This window comes from Acanthopagrus latus, chromosome 6 (assembly GCF_904848185.1).
Source record: "Acanthopagrus latus isolate v.2019 chromosome 6, fAcaLat1.1, whole genome shotgun sequence".
Taxonomy (NCBI): domain Eukaryota; kingdom Metazoa; phylum Chordata; class Actinopteri; order Spariformes; family Sparidae; genus Acanthopagrus; species Acanthopagrus latus.
The window spans coordinates 13,793,376-13,809,095 of record NC_051044.1 but is presented as its reverse complement, the minus strand read 5'-3'; the positions used below and the strand labels follow the sequence as shown (position 1 = coordinate 13,809,095).

Genomic DNA, 15,720 nt, shown 5'->3' with positions numbered 1-15,720 from the left:
TGCCCACAGTAATTCAGGAGAATAGTTGTCTCTGAGTACTGGGGTTCATTTTCATTCCAAAACAACCAGGAATCCATTTTTTTTGTTTGTTTATTTAAAAACACTAACAAATGAAAGTATTTTATCAAATTCTTATGAAAGTCCAATACTGTCATCAAACAGTTGTGTTAAGCGTCTGAAATGGCTTCATAGAACCAGAGATGTAGCTTCTATGATTCAAATAATAATTCAACATCTTCTCAATGAATATATTGTTATTTTGCACGTCAGATAAAATCAAGAAATACCTGTAATTTATCAGGAAAAAAACACTACAACACAGCTCAAACAAAACAGGACAATGAGCCACATACAAGGCTTGAAACCTAGTCACATTGCTGCTGCGTACAGTTCCTGTTTGGGTGCGGTGCCACATCACTCCCCAGGTGTGCACAGTACAGAAGTCATGTTGGTTTCCAAAGGGCAAGCTAGGTGATCCTAACTGTTGTCTTTCTCCACAGGTAATGTCTGCAACCACTAGAGGCTGCTGTGCCACCATAAACAGGCGGCGCCCTTCTCAGACAGAAGTGGACTTGGTGACTTGTGTGAATCTCTCTGCAACAAGGTGTCTCTGTATCTACTTCAGTTGGTGGTTTCTTACAAAAACCCTCCAGGAATAAAAGGTAACAATAGCCCTCCTGTTGATAATTATGAAAGGATCAGTGTTACACCTTCTGAGGGTGTGACTTCATGCCATGTTAGGACAAAACTTATTGCCCTGCAAGTCTTGCTCTCAGTGCACCTGGGGGTGCCCAGCCAGGGTTCTTATGTTACCGCTAACTGCATGTCTTGTTCGCAGTTTGCCACTTTTATTCACTCCGTAGTATCCCAGTAATGCTCTTACAAAAGAGGATCACATGATGGAGCTGTCAGCACCTCATGTGCTTCTTAGTGTCTGTAACCTCAGCGATTAAAGCGCACACAACCATGCTGATTCATGTGGCCCTTGTTCACGAGCTTTCCCCTCTCACTGCTCGAGCGGCACCAGATTCCTCCACCCCGATGACCTTCCACTGCCCATCAGGCAGACAGCTGTCACGGGTCTTCCTGCATTTTAGGAGAGCTGTAACTCTATGTCTCCCACATGAGGATTCCCATCAACTTCAAGTGTTCTTGGACAAATCTGCTTCGTTCCTTTAATTGGCAGGTTCACAATTATTCAAGTCTGTCTTAAAACAACAGTCAGTCATTCAAACAGCAACAATATATTATATCATATTCAAAATTAAAACAGAGCTGCTTTGTTCACATTCCTTGGAAGCACATTAGAAATGGAGTCTGTATGAGCGGAAGGAGAACGATTGGATCGAGAGGAACCTGTTGCAATCTTCATGTTGTTTCAAAACAGTTTGGAATCTTGACGAGGGAGGTTGCTACACTCACTAGGCGGCGGCTGTCACTTAAACGTATTACCTCTTACCTTACCTCTTATTACCTCTGAGGTTATGTTTTCACACGTGTCTGCGTGTTAGCTGGTTGGTTTGTAAGCATGATTTCAGAAAAAAATAACCAACAGATTTCCACAAAACCTGAATGTAGGAAGCGTCCCTGGTCCAAAATAGACCCTAACAACCTGCAGTGCGATTCCAGATAAAGGGACTGATAGAGGAACATAACATTAATTTCTCAGGGATTAAAAAGTGGATCTTTATAATCAGAATCAGTTGTATTTATTTGGTTGGTATCTATGTGTGAGTACAGTCTGATGAGGATGTGAGCATGCATGCAGATCCAGCGGATCTTACTATGTTTTATTTGATTCTGGATTGGGTTTTAGGAGACTGTTTTTGGAGGTATGCGCTCTACTGAATATAATTAATTTTATTAAATTACATATTGACGTGACTTTATAATAACAAGCATCCAACGGTTAACTGTTGTGTCTAAGATGTAACATATGCATATTTTTGGGGAAAATATTCAACCTTAAAATCTGGATAATTCTCACTGCTGTCCGTGTGTTTTCTTTCTTTTTAGACGAGTCAACTGTATAAGTTTTAACTCCCTTCTAAAGGTTAAGAAAAGCAGTCGTTCCCTATGTAAACGGACATGGAGGTCACATTAGTGCTGTTGGATTCTTGGTGTTTTGGAACCTGCATATTGTCTCCCTTCATTTCACTGCTCTCACGCCGACACGCTGGACACACAACTGGTCCTGGACGCTCTGTTCCTCACCCACATGCCCTCAGACACATTCAGCAGAGATGTTCTGCTCTTTATTGAGTGCACTCTCCTAGTTAGTGTGTGCAGTGACTGATTTGTCCTCTTGTGATCGCATAGATGTGTAATTTGCTCTCAGATCACCCTTGTAAAGAGATCTTGATCTCACTGACACCTCCCCCCATAAATAAAAGCTTTACCAATAGGTCAGTTACTGACACTGTTAAAGTTGAAGGGTATGTAATAATCCTGCAACAGTCTTCACTCCCAGTTCTTGTAAATCTGCGTTTATTTCATACGAGCTCTTTTGAACAAGTGCAATTAAAAAGCGTGAAACACTTACAGTAGGATTCGCTCACTGTACATGAATCGAATACAGAGCACAGTTTAAAGCTTTCATTTCGAACAGCATGTCCCCTTTCGCCATCCTAAAAATATTTACTGTGTGTAGGATGAGCCGCAGACATATAGCTGGTACTGCAGCATGCCAAAGTTTGATTGATAGTCGTGCTCTCGTCCCATGCTGCATGACAGAACAGGAAAAGTGATAGGCCTGCTTGGCTCCTAAACAGCACATAGGAGGCATGTGCTTCTTCATGCCTGTGGTCAACTGTACTGCACGCATGAGCCGAGGGACCGATTGGCAATGTACATATTGCACGTAGAGAACATTTTGTGATATAAAGCTGGACAAAGCTTGAATGAACAAGTGCAAGAAAAGTAAATATTCGCTCTTCCTGCAGTTTAATCATCCATGACAAGTAAATTAAAACAAGTAAAGTTAGAAGTGCATCAAAGTTTTCGTCAGCCATACATTTCAAAATCAAAACAACATCAGTCATCAGAACGTTGATAAAGACTCTCTGTCAAAATAATAACCATCCTTATTCAAGTTGGTCACATGCTCATGATTATCAGAAAACCACTGCTATACCATTTACAATATTACATTATATATGTATCTACTCTACCGATAAAATCAATTCTACAGCTTACATTAGGTCAACACACAGTTTTAAAATCAGAGGGGGTAAATGTACACTAGTGCAATGTGGAGGTACTTTTATCATGCTTCAAACACTGTAGCATAATATTGTGTATTTTTTTCTCCACTATCTTTATTTTTACAGATTATGACCATCCTGTAAAATGTGACGCATCGGCACAGATTGTGGAGATTTTGACCACAAGTAGCGCCACGAAGCAATGTTTTCACCAGTGCAGTCTCGCATAGCAGACCTGGCGGGATCAGCACTGAGTCAGCACCGTCCAGAAAGGTGGCTGGTGGGGGGTGTTTGCAGGTGGGCGGGACTTGATATGGTGGAACATTTGCAATTAAGTGAGGCGGACTCCTGGCAGTAAAAGTCCCTGCTAGTTTGCTTTAATTTGTACCGTTAGTAACCAAGTTAGAGTTTTGCCATTTTAATCGTGTAGGCTGCACGCCCGGAGGTTGCTGTTGTTGTTTGCTGTAATGACAGGGATTTGGAAAAAAATAATATGCATAACCACAGTCTGCATCCGGTGAGTCAGACTATAACGAGTGGGATCCAGTTTAAAAAAAAAAAAAAAGAAAAATGCAATATTAATAAAATCGACTTTGCAAATGTTTTATGGGGATGAAATACAGTCAACTCTTACCAGAACTCAAGAGTACACACAACGCATTCTGAATTTCAACAGAACATTTGTTTGTTTCCAGGAGTACTCGGCTATAATGAAATCCGACATAGATAATGTACCTTTTATGGGTATCGTCTAAATAAAATGTGTCGATATCTGTTACTTCCTCCTTAGTGTAACAGATAATGGGGTACTCGTTCCCACCTACTGCACAGGGCAACATTGATGCAGTTCCACCTGAACCGACAGGAAAATGCTACAACAGTAGCCACTCTGCTGCGGATAATGCATTATAATGGATCCTACTGTTTTTCATTAGGTAAGTTCTATGCTTAACTCAGGCTGTTTTTCTTGCGGTTCTGACACTCCTGGTTTATGTCTTGATGTTTGCCCCCTGAACACACTACTGAGTTCAGCCTTCTTAGAGTTGGGTCAGTGTCTCTGGGCTAGGCAGGCCACGTGTCAGCTGACCTGTCCACTCTAATGTTGCCCTAACTAGGCCAGAGATACTGCAGTTGTGACAGCCGAACAGGTCGGTGTGTTTACCAGGAAAAGTACAGACACAACCTATTAGCCCAGACAAGCGCTGAACACACATTTGAGGAAAGAGCATGCTGGCTTGCTAATTCAGTCTTTTTTGTGGTCTGATGAAACAGTCAATTAATCATCTTTTTTTTTTTTTGCACAGAGTACAAGGACCATGAATCCTCCCAGGTGTTCAGCATTTGAAAATAATACAGTAGATGCAAACCAATCGAAGGGAGAGTAGAACAGCAGTGGGATCCATAATAGCATGCTGAATATGCTTCCATATTTCTTCTCAGTAAAATATGAAAGTTCTTGATACCTCTTCTGCCACCGGTTTCCATTATTATAATGGCTTTCTGGCTGTTTAGACCATGGAAAAACTGGGGAATTTCCTTTACTTGACTGTTCTTAAGCGAAGATCCAATGCAGAGAATTTTGTTCTGCTCAGTGCTTCAGTTTCTCTATATGTCATGAACAGCTGCTCAGTTTGTCCACTGATCTTTACTTCAGTGTCCTAAAACGGGAGAAATAGCGGTTTGCGCACATTTAGAAACAATGTTTATGACCATGCTATACGAAGTCATTTGCACACTTATCCGTTTTGTATGTAATTATGGATTCATATTAGATTTGGTGACATTACTCACTTACATTCAGCGCAGTTTCTTGGATATGGTCGTCCAAAGAAATCCAATAACGATAAAAGACATCAGTGTGAAGAACGCTGCACTGAGTATTGCCCCTCTGTTCAGCAGAGCTGCAAGACCAAAACTGTCATTAGTGAAAGCAACACACGTAATTGCTTAATGCAGTGACATTTAACTTTTCTCACTGTGAGCTCTTAAGCAGACACAAGCATGTCCTCACAGCAGTGTTTGTGCCCTAGAGATCAGCTGAGGGTTTTTCCTGCTCGTTTTTAGAATTTCACTATAACTATTTTGGAATATTGCACAAGGGATGTCCAATTGTTATGCTGTTTATTATTATGACTGTGACAGAAGAATATTGAAAATGTGACAGAGGCATATTTATAGTATTATGAAGTTCCCATTCAAGGTTTTGAAAGTGCTGGATTCTTACCTTCAGGTTCTTCTACCAGTACAACTGCAGATTTAAGATCTTCAATCCTTGTCCTCGTGCTGCTGCCATCACGCCATCTCATACGAGCGGGCATGATTTTTGCCACTGCGTCTGGGTCAGGAGCTGTGACAGGTTCAAGCTCTGCAACAAGAACCTCTGTTGCAGCTGCTGAGATGTCCTCAGCTGGATCCACTTCTGCTTCTACGGTCTCAGCGTCAGATGCGGCCTCAGTGAGTATCTCTGGATCGCTGTCGCCTGTTTCGTTCTCCTGAGGTGCTAGGTCCTCTTCTAGTTCTGCTTCGCTCAGGAGAGGATCTGATTGGATATCTTCTTCTGCGGTGTCCTCGGGAGCTTCTTCTTCTAGGTCCTCCAGGGGAATCATGAGGATTGGGTCTTCTGAAGCTGGTACCTCACTAGCAGGTCCTACAATAACAATGACAGCAGGTTCTTCTGTGGCTATTTCCTCTTCAGCTGCTTCCTCTTGACCTTCCTCCTCTGTGTCAACTTCTGCATCGACAAGGTCAACAGATTCCTCTTCTTCTGGTGCACTAGAAGGGGATTCTTCATTAGTAGCAAGGTCCTCTTCAGCATCTTCGGCTTCTGTATCTCCCTCCGGGGCTTCTTCATCTAGTACTTCTGAGGAAACTACTTCTTCTTCATCTACTTCTCCTTCAAGCTCTGATTCCTCTTCAGCAGGGTCCAAAGGAACAATAAGAGCTGGATCTTCTGGCTCTGGCTCTTGTGGTGATGTTTCCTCTGCAGAAGGTTCTACTTGGATTTCAAGGTCTTCCGGAAGGATGGCGACAGATTCCTCTTCTTCTAATGAAGGAGGTTCTTCATTAGTTTCTTCAAGGACTACTAGAGCTTCTTCTTCTTCTTCTTCTTCTTCTTCTTCTTCTTCTTCTTCTTCTTCTTCTTCTTCTTCTTCTTCTTCTTCTTCTTCTTCTTCTTCTGAAATGAGAGAGACGGTTTCCTCTTGTTCCTCTTGATCCAGCTCCTGTTCAACAGGTTCTACAGGACCAGGTTCTTCTGGGACTGACTCCTCTGGTTCTGTTTCCTCTACAGCAAGTTCTCCTTCACCTTCCTCCTCTGTTTCAAGTTCTGCAGGGACAACCGAGTCGTCCTCTTCTGGTGTCAAAGGAGGAGATTGTTCTTCTTCAGTACTGTCATCAGGGACAATAAGTAAAGGTTCTTCTGGGGCGGACTCATCTGGTGCTGTTTCCTCTTGATCTGCCTCCTCTGTCTCAAGCTCTGCAGGAACAAGGACAACCGATTCCTCTTCTTCTGGTGTCAAAGGAGGAGATTCTTCTTCGACTTCAGTATTGTCACCAGGGGCTATAAGTAAAGGATCTTCTGCGGCTGTTTCCTCTGCAGCAGGTACTTCTTGATCTGCTTCCTCTGTCTCAAGTTCAACAGGGACGAGCTCCACCGATTCATCCTCTTCTGGTGTCAAAGGAAGGGGTTCAGCGTTGTCATCAGAGGCTACAAGTAGATCGTCTTCTAAGGCTGACTCCCCTGGTGTTTCCTCTGCTGCAGGTTCCTCGTGACCTGTCTCTTCTGTCTCAAGTTCTGAAGGAACAAGTACGACAGATTCCTCTTCTTCTGATGTCAAAGGAAGAGGTTCTTCTTCAACAGTATTCCCATCAGGGACAATAAGTAAACTGTCTTCTGGGAGTGACTCCTCTGGTGCTGTTTCCTCTGCAGTCTGGACCTCTTGATCTGCCCCATCTGTATCAGACTCTGCAGGGTCATGGACAGCTGATTCCTCTTCTGCTGGTTCTGTCTTTTCTTCTGCTTCTGTGTTGTCATCGGGGTCAATAAGTACTAGTTGTTCAGGGGCAGCTTCTTTTTCTGCATTTTCCTCTAGAGCTTCATCTTCTGAGGCTTCTAAAGGGAGGACTGGGAGTGGTGCTTCTGGAGCAGGATCCTCTACACCATTCTGTCCTGGGGACTCATCCTCTACAGCAGCAGCGGGGACAACTTCTTCTGGAGTTTCCCCTTCAACAGCAGCTTCTACAGGGACAATGTCTTCCTCTGGAGACTCTTTTGGAACTGCAGCCAAAGGCTTCTGGGTGTCTGATTCCTGAGATACATCTTTATCAGAGACCTGATCTTCGATTAAAACCGGTTCTGGTTCTTTCACAACAACTGGAATGTCTTCTTTAGTAGGTGATTCCTTAGCAGATGGAGCATCATCAACAACTGGTTTCTTCTGAACTGGTTCTTTCTGACCGAGGTCTTCGGGAACTGGTGCAAGTTTCTCAGGAACTGGTTGTTTGGCAACAACAGGACGCTTAACTTTGCCAGCTGCAATAAAAATTAGAGGTTCGTCAACACGGTGAACTGATTCTCCAGTGCAGCAACAGTCTAACCATTTGGTATCTTATCTTATCTTGTGTTTAAGTAAGACAGCAAAGGAAGCCTTATTCACCCAAAATCTGTTTTAATAAATTCTAAAACAATAAAATACAAAATCTAAATATATGTAACACTTCAGCATTTGAATGTCTTTAAGGGACTAGACCTCAGATATGGATATATATATATGTCCAAGGTCCAACAATGAAAACAGCAACTCCCATGATCCAACGCTACTTCAAAATGTCATCAAACTATATCTTGGGTGTAATTTTGGTTTAATTTCATTACTTTTTATTTTGGTAGTTGAAATCTAAGTGTAATCTAAAGGGGTTTTGAAGTGAAGCATCTCATCATGGCGAGCCACTTTCCTCAAAGTAAACCATACAACACACTGCAGCTCCAAAAATCAAATGTAACGACTGCTGATTTTGTAACAGAGGGAAGATGTAAGAGCTTGAGAAGGAGGGTCTGTAGTGATCCAAGTTTAGTTCAAATGTCTCGCAGGGCAGTCTGCTGTGTCACTGCACAGCCCATGAAAGTATTTTGAGATATATTTGGTTGATACATTCAGGAACAGGAGTTTTATTCTTGTTTTTGCGTGGGTGACTGAGGTCAGTTCCCAAACTGAATGCATATTTTTATTATTCATAGCTAGAAAACACCTAAAGCAATATTCACCTTTCCCTGTCTTCTTTTCTGTTGACTCACAATCCACCTCTTATGTAACACTAAACACAGGTTACTAAATTAAACAACATTTTTATGTACTTTTATTTCTGAATTAAGCTGGCTGTTCTACACTGCTTTCCAGAGAGGCAATATGTTGACAATGCATAAAGCAGCTTTTCAAGAATTTGTCATATCGTTGATTGAGAACAATTTAAGTATTTCTATCTGATATTTCCATGATTGTCAAACCAAAAAGAGTTTAGAAGAAATACCTGTCTTTCGTATTGGTGCTGATGAGCACAGCTGGACGGTTAACACCAGGGTCAGCAGGAGCAGAGAGGAGGCTTTGAACATGATGTCCGTCTGATGTGAGTCCTTTCAATAGAGTCGAACTACTTCCAAAAACTCCAATGCAGCAGTCAGACCGGTGCCCCAGCTGTGAGGGAATATCCCTCTGAAGCACACGTGTAAGGTGTCAGCATGGACACATGAAGTGACACACCATATGGAAATATTGGGAGGCCGCTTTAAGTGCCGGGGAGGTGAAAAGAGAAACCCTCAGTGAGATCATATGGACTTCTTCTACAGGGCACCAACTGTTGGTTAGCCTGGATCAAACTTCCAGCAGCTTGAGCACTTTCTTAAAATGGAAAAACAAAACGTTTGCTTGTAACGTTTCCGTAAAAAACAGATATGTGAAGCTGCATGAAGAAGTATTTACAGCTATCTAGTTCTGGTCCCTCTGTTTTGCTTTTGTTGAGTGAGACAGAAGTTCATGCACTGATTTTTTTTTTTCCATGGTCAAGAGGCAAACTAATTTTCAAAGTTTAAAAAAAAAAGTTGTAATTTACCACGTTCCTTTTTTCAATTTACAATCAAGGTATTTGCACTGCGAAAAGTGTGGTCCAGTGCACTCCAATTATCTGGAGTTGGGCTTAAGATGATATTAAACTATACTAATTAAGCTGTTGCATCTCCACAGTGTGGTTTATGCTCCACGAGTTCAGGAATGCTCTGTAGTCTCAGTAGTAGGCGAGGGCATATCTCAAGGAATATATGCTGGTAACCAATTGTCTACTTCTAAATAATGACGCTATTAGAGATGCAATAGTTTTTCAATGAAGTGTGAATTAATCATAAGTATTTTGATAATCAATTAATCATTTCCATAATTTTTCAAGCAAACATGTCTTCTTAAATGTAAGACTTCACTCCTTTTCTTTATTGTTTATTATAGAAAATTTAATTTTGGTGTTTTGGACTGTTCGTTGGATGAAAGAAGCAGTTTCAAAGATGTCACGGTTGGCTCTGAGAAATTGTGATGAGCATTTTGCACAATGTTTTACTAGAGGAATTAATTGATTTATTGTAAAAAGAAAAAAAAATTATAACATTAATATTGTAAATAATACAAAGTAATTGTTGGTTGCAGCCCTTGACTTTCATGGTTAATGATGACTTTATATAAAAAAAAAGGTTGAATATTATTCACTCAGAATAAAGAAGAGCAAGAAAACACTGACGCTGTTCTGAAGTCGAGGAAAAAGTCAAATGTTTAGGGAGAGAAATGCCTGAATATGCATTTGCATGTATTCATAAGTGATCTTTTATCCAACTAAATGTGTGTGGCATGTTTTTATATTTTGATATGGTGTTAATAACTCCACTTTTCATCCACATTGTGTTTTCATGAAGATCGTACCGTACTGGTCACTGTTTACTCCCACCAGACATTGTTTATAATGTTGCTGTTTCACCTTTTATTTATTTTACTTTTACATATTCATTGTTTTATATAGAATGGAGCAGAGAAGCCGTACACCGATATACTAATTCTGATTCTTGTGTTGCTGGTTAATATTCAGGTTGTTGCTGTTTATGGTGTTAGTCAGAGGAGACACTCCTATAATGATGGATTATAAAGTGGAACAAAAATATAACTGCCTGATCTGATAATGATGATTTTTAAATACTGTTAATACTGACAGAACCGTTCAGGAACAAAGCTCAAACAGCACATTAATCCACAGTGAAGTTACCATATTTTATTTCTTTAAGTGCCATTCATGCATATTGGGGGAAGGGGGGTGGGGTGGGCGGTGGTATCGACAAATTCTAATAACACTTGAGTTATTTTACAGCACTAAACGAATACAAAGAGTAGCTGTGTCACCTCATCGGACAACAAAAGTAATAAACCGTGCAATAAACAAAAAAAGGACAAATAGGAGGAAAAAAATACAAGAAATGACAAAGACAAAATCAAAAACAAAACAAAACAAAACCAAAAACGAAATAAAACAAAAACAAATATATATTATCAACACTGAAACACTGAATGTAGAACCATAGTACAGGTAAAAGGTAGTGTCACACAAAAAGCCAACGCATTTTCATCACATATATACAATATAGATATATACATACTGTCACCCTCTGATTGGACAATAACAAAATACTCTATTCTTTTACCTCCTCTCTTTCGTGAATAAGACCCACCCCTGCCTTGATACCCCACCCCCAAGAGGAAAAAAGGGATGATTGAAAAGACATATATGTACAAGCACAACAACACACCAGCACTGAATAAAATAGGCCCCAATCAGCAGTACTTGTTGGCAGTTCTCTCCCACATTGTAACAAGGCTTATTTATTTATTTTTTTTAATCTTTTCGTCTTTTCCCGCCCCCCCCCCCCCCCCGAATAGTAATCTCTCTGGCAGGTACATGTCCAGCGGAATTTTTTTTTAAACTTAAAAATCGTCTTTTTCTGATAAAAAGAGCTCACACAAGCCAACACACACACACACACACACACACACACACACACACACACACACACACACACACATACAGACATAATGTAAAATTGTGATTGTGATCCAGTCATTGTCTTCACCTTTTTTTCCCTTTTAGCCACATCCGTTAGCTCAATTTTTTTGTTTTTAGTAGCTTGTGCGCTCGCGGTCTTCGCCTGGAAGAGCTGAAACGCACGTCACCTTCACACCAGCCAACGCTCACAGGGCGTTCTTTACTGTAGCCCCATAGAGTCCAAATGAATACACACTGATGCTCTTTATTCCATCTGCTGTCTTCAAGTTGCAGTCCTTTGGCCCACACTCACCCTAAGAGAGTCACGGTTTCAGGGTCACTCAACTGACTAAGCGGGTGCTAATTAAGAAAATTCTGGCAGTTGAACAAAATTATAAGTAACTACACAAAGCTATTACCTGAAAATATATATAAAAAAATAATAATAAAATGAATGGCAGTATCATCAGTTGATAGAAGAGAACTTGACTTCACCTGCAGCACAGTGCAATTTAACAGATCTACGATATAAAACTGGGCTGGGTCTAGCTTCAAATAACCTACATGGGTCTATCTGTATCTGATAAAACAACCGAGGGAGACTTGAAAGTGCCTTTTTTCTCACAATAACAAATATGTAATATCATAAAAAAGAATCCATGATTGTCATCCAATATGAAAACAAGACTACGGCGACCACTGGAGACCCTCGTTGTCAAATCATCCTAAAAAGGAACAGTTTGATATTTTGGGGAAATACATTTATTTGTGCTTTCCAGCTGAGAGTTTGAGGAGAAGATCGATATCATTTTCATGTCCAACAGAAAGCAGACAGTTAGCTTAAAGCTCGGGTTGGTAAGCTCTTCTAAAAGCGTTTTTTTTTTTTTTGTTATTGTATGTGTAGAGAATTTCTTAACATCTGAGCAGCAATGAATTAAAATGCTCACAATAACAAAAAAAATAAATAAATACAAACCTGTTGCTGTGGCTGATGCTAGCCTTGTGTCTTTCAGGCCTACTGTAAGTCTGCTTATATAACCTTTTCAGATCGAGATAACTGCTTTTCATGTGTTTACACGATTGTGGCATTTTGGCTTTTAACACAGCTGTTTATGTGTTCATGAGTCTAAAAGGCTAAGAGAGATTGTCAAACGTAGCGAGCTAGCCGCTGCATCTCCCAGCTGAGAGCTACGGGGCAGTTGCTTTGGTCAGGCAGTTTGCGTTTATGCGTTTCAGAGGATTCAGAGGATTTTCTTTTTTTTGGTTGGACATTTAAAATTTCAGTCTAGATCTGGCTCCTGTTTACAGTCTTTATGCTAACAGGCTGTAGCTTAATATTTACTGTACAGAAATTAAGTGATAACAATCTTTTTGGCAAGAACACAAATAAGTGTATATCCCAAAATGTTGAACTATTCCTTTTAACAAGGACTCACAGTGTCATAGATGCAAAGCACCACACAGATTTCAGCAGTCCTGCAGAGGAGAAATAATTCTGTTCACTGTCGACTGTGGACAAAGCCTCATAATTCCCTCTCAGGGTCAGATAACTGAGTGCATGAATAAATGACAGAATGATTCAGTGAGTGAGATCCAGGAGGTGCTTTGCATCCTAAAAATCTGTTACTATCAATTAAAGGTGTGCAAACGGTGTTTTTCTTTTTCATTTTTTCATTTTTTAACAGAATGTCTCTAAAGTTCAGCACCTGTCTGATTGAGGAGCCACTTGTTAGAGGTTTCCAGAACCGCTGATTTCCCTGTTCTGTGCTTGAGAAACCCACAAAAAGAAAAAAAAAAGAAAAACTGCATGTCTCACATCTCATCTTCACTCACTGTGTGCATCTGCTATTGTGCTCATAGATAGCATAGAGATTGCAGCCATCAATCATAGCCCCAAATTACAAAAAACAAACAAACACACACACGCACGCACACACACACAGACTGTATGTACTGTATCATGAGTCACATTTCTCATTCTGTTATGATTGTATCATAGCAAAAATCGCACGCTATCGAACTATCACAACAAAACATTGGGCAGTTAAAACAAGAATCGTTTCTCCATAATTTAAATGCCAGAAGTGACAATAAACACTGAATGTAGCATTGAAAACTAACTGATGTACGACAGGGCGGAAAAAGGCATGAATCTGGACGTAAAAACTTACAGTAAACTTGTGGCTGGTTGCCTTTTTCAAACATCTGATGCATCTCCTATTGATCATTAATCAAAGTATTATTTATGTTTGGGAAGCTTCCGTTTTTTTATTTTAATAGATTTTATTAGTCTATTGGTGATGTTTCTGGTCAGTGACGCTTGAAACCATTACTCTCAAAATTGCACACAGGCTATTTATGTTTTACTTATGACACTTTAATGTGGTTTGCATACAACTGAAGTGTAGATTATACGGTAAATATGAGGCCACCTCCAGCACACAGTCAGCTTAGCTTACTCTTAGTTAAGGTGTAGTCTAACATTTTAAGAAACATACTTGCACACTTAATTTGCAATAAGTAAACATGAGGAGAATCTTTATGGTAAATACAAAGCTACTGCCAGGTAAGTTTGGTTAGCTTAGCACAAAGACTCAGAACAAGGGGAAACAGTTGCCTACTAGAACCTCTAAAGCTCACAAATTAACAGAGAAACTCTGCAGGAAGGCAATCCAACCAGCAAAAGAAATGTCTGCAAATAAAACAGTTTTAGGTTTAGTGATTATACATATTAAATAAACAAGATATGTTAATTAATGAGATTTAGAGATTCTAGCGGGCAGATTTTGTTACAATTAGACATAGGTTCCCCTATGTCTGTCTTTGAGCGAACCTGAGCTAACCATATTTAACATACAATGTCCTCACTTAGCAAAATACCATTTTCCCCAGAATGTAGAGTATACCTTTAATAAGACCAAGCAACTGACTTGAACAGCACTTTTAAACAACTACTTGCTTGCAAAGCAGAGTCCAACCGACACCAGGGTGTTGAGGCAGATATGAAAACCAATATTAGAACGTTTAAATAGATAATAAAATATTTTCTTTTTTAAAATCTTCCACTATAGTTTTTTTTTGTTGTTTCAAGAAATCTGACCATGATTGAGGAAAATCAGTTTGAAAATAAAACTTTCAAAATCAAAGTTTCTTTATTATCTCAAAAATATCTAGCAAGCTAGTTCATAATTTTTGAATGATAACAGCTTGGTTAATGATCAATAGGCTGATCATCTAAAACTGATGACCTTTACCATTTAAACTATCTTGAGAATGTGAATTTGTTGAAAAATTTACCAAAAGCTTCTGATAGAGAAGCTAAACCTCAAGTTACTTTGGGTTGAATGAATCTTAAAAAGACATAAAATGTCTCAACTTCCCTGCTTCCACCTTTTTCTCACACATCATATTCACTCATCTTGAAGTGCTTGAGACTGAGAACAAAGAAAGAAAAAAGTTGCTGCACTCCCATTACTAGTCTGTTGCAATGAACCTGATCACATTGGTTGGCTATGAAAAGAGATCATGACACTTTCTGTGATCTCTTCGTTTCAAATCAAGCCTGTTTAAACATTTAACACCCTGTTCAAAACCTCACTTATTGTAAACCTAATGTTACCACCAGTTCAGCCAACGTGGGGCCCACTTTCTCCCAAAAGTGACCAACGAGCACCATCACATTACTCACAGAGACGGCCTGTGTTTCTTAAAAACAAAAAATAAAAACAAAATAATTTTTTTTTCTTAGAGAGATAGATGATAGATAGATGAGAGATAAACTCATCCAAGAGGCAGCTGAGGCCAATGTCAACACGAGAAGAATTACAAGCTGAACACGTCGCTCAAATCACATAACAGTTACGGAGCAGGGGGTCGGGGGGGAGAGGGGTTCGGACTTTGGAAGGCTGCTGGCTAGGGACGGGGAGAGGGCTGGCTGAGGAGCTGAGGAGCATGTGGTTTAGACGTGAATGTGTTCTACTCGTCTTGAGACAAGAACATAAGCAATCACTTGAACTTGTCCGACTAAATATGATTGTCTTCAAATAAACATTTTCTAGTTATGCTTTGCTTTTGTAAAAATGTCAGGACTCTGAAGTCTGTCTTTCTCCAAAGCTTGTCAAATGTTCTTCTGCATCCCGCTCACAGCGGCCTCTTCCTCCTCCTCCTCCTCCTCCGCCTCCTCCTCCGCCTCCTCCTCCTCCTGCGGCCTTTCAGCTCAGCCTGGCTTCCTCTGGCTTCCACCTCCTCTCCTCGCTCCCTTTTTTTTTTCTTTTTTTTTAGCAAAAGGAGATCTGGGAGGGCTAGACAATGGAGTCCCAATCAAAGTCATCCTGGATGTCATCAGCTGGCATGCGATGCATCTGGAAGTTTCTGGTAGGTATCATGTGCTGCTGGTTCATCTGTGCATGGTGTCCTGGAAAGGACAACAATCAGAGTCAGATTTGTTAATGAA

The 15,720-nt window shown here is 40.2% G+C and overlaps 2 protein-coding genes across 2 annotated transcripts in view; both read right to left on the bottom strand.

Annotated features, from left to right (window-relative positions):
• Positions 1-5,000: 5,000 nt before the first annotated feature.
• On the bottom strand, positions 5,001-8,811 carry LOC119020667 (FK506-binding protein 5-like). The gene is made up of 3 exons (XM_037100163.1): positions 8,730-8,811; positions 5,428-7,794; positions 5,001-5,104 (listed from the first exon to the last, which is right to left on the bottom strand). The coding sequence occupies exons 1-3, from the start codon at positions 8,809-8,811 to the stop codon at positions 5,001-5,003; spliced, it is 2,553 nt and encodes an 850-aa protein (XP_036956058.1).
• Positions 8,812-10,480: 1,669 nt separating this feature from the next.
• foxj3 (forkhead box J3) overlaps positions 10,481-15,720 on the bottom strand; it is a 79,797-nt gene continuing 74,557 nt past the window's right edge. Inside the window, exon 12 of the mRNA XM_037101157.1 lies at positions 10,481-15,681. Within this exon, the coding sequence (XP_036957052.1) occupies positions 15,569-15,681 (113 nt within the window). The 3' untranslated portion in view covers positions 10,481-15,568. The remainder of the gene's footprint in view (positions 15,682-15,720) is intronic.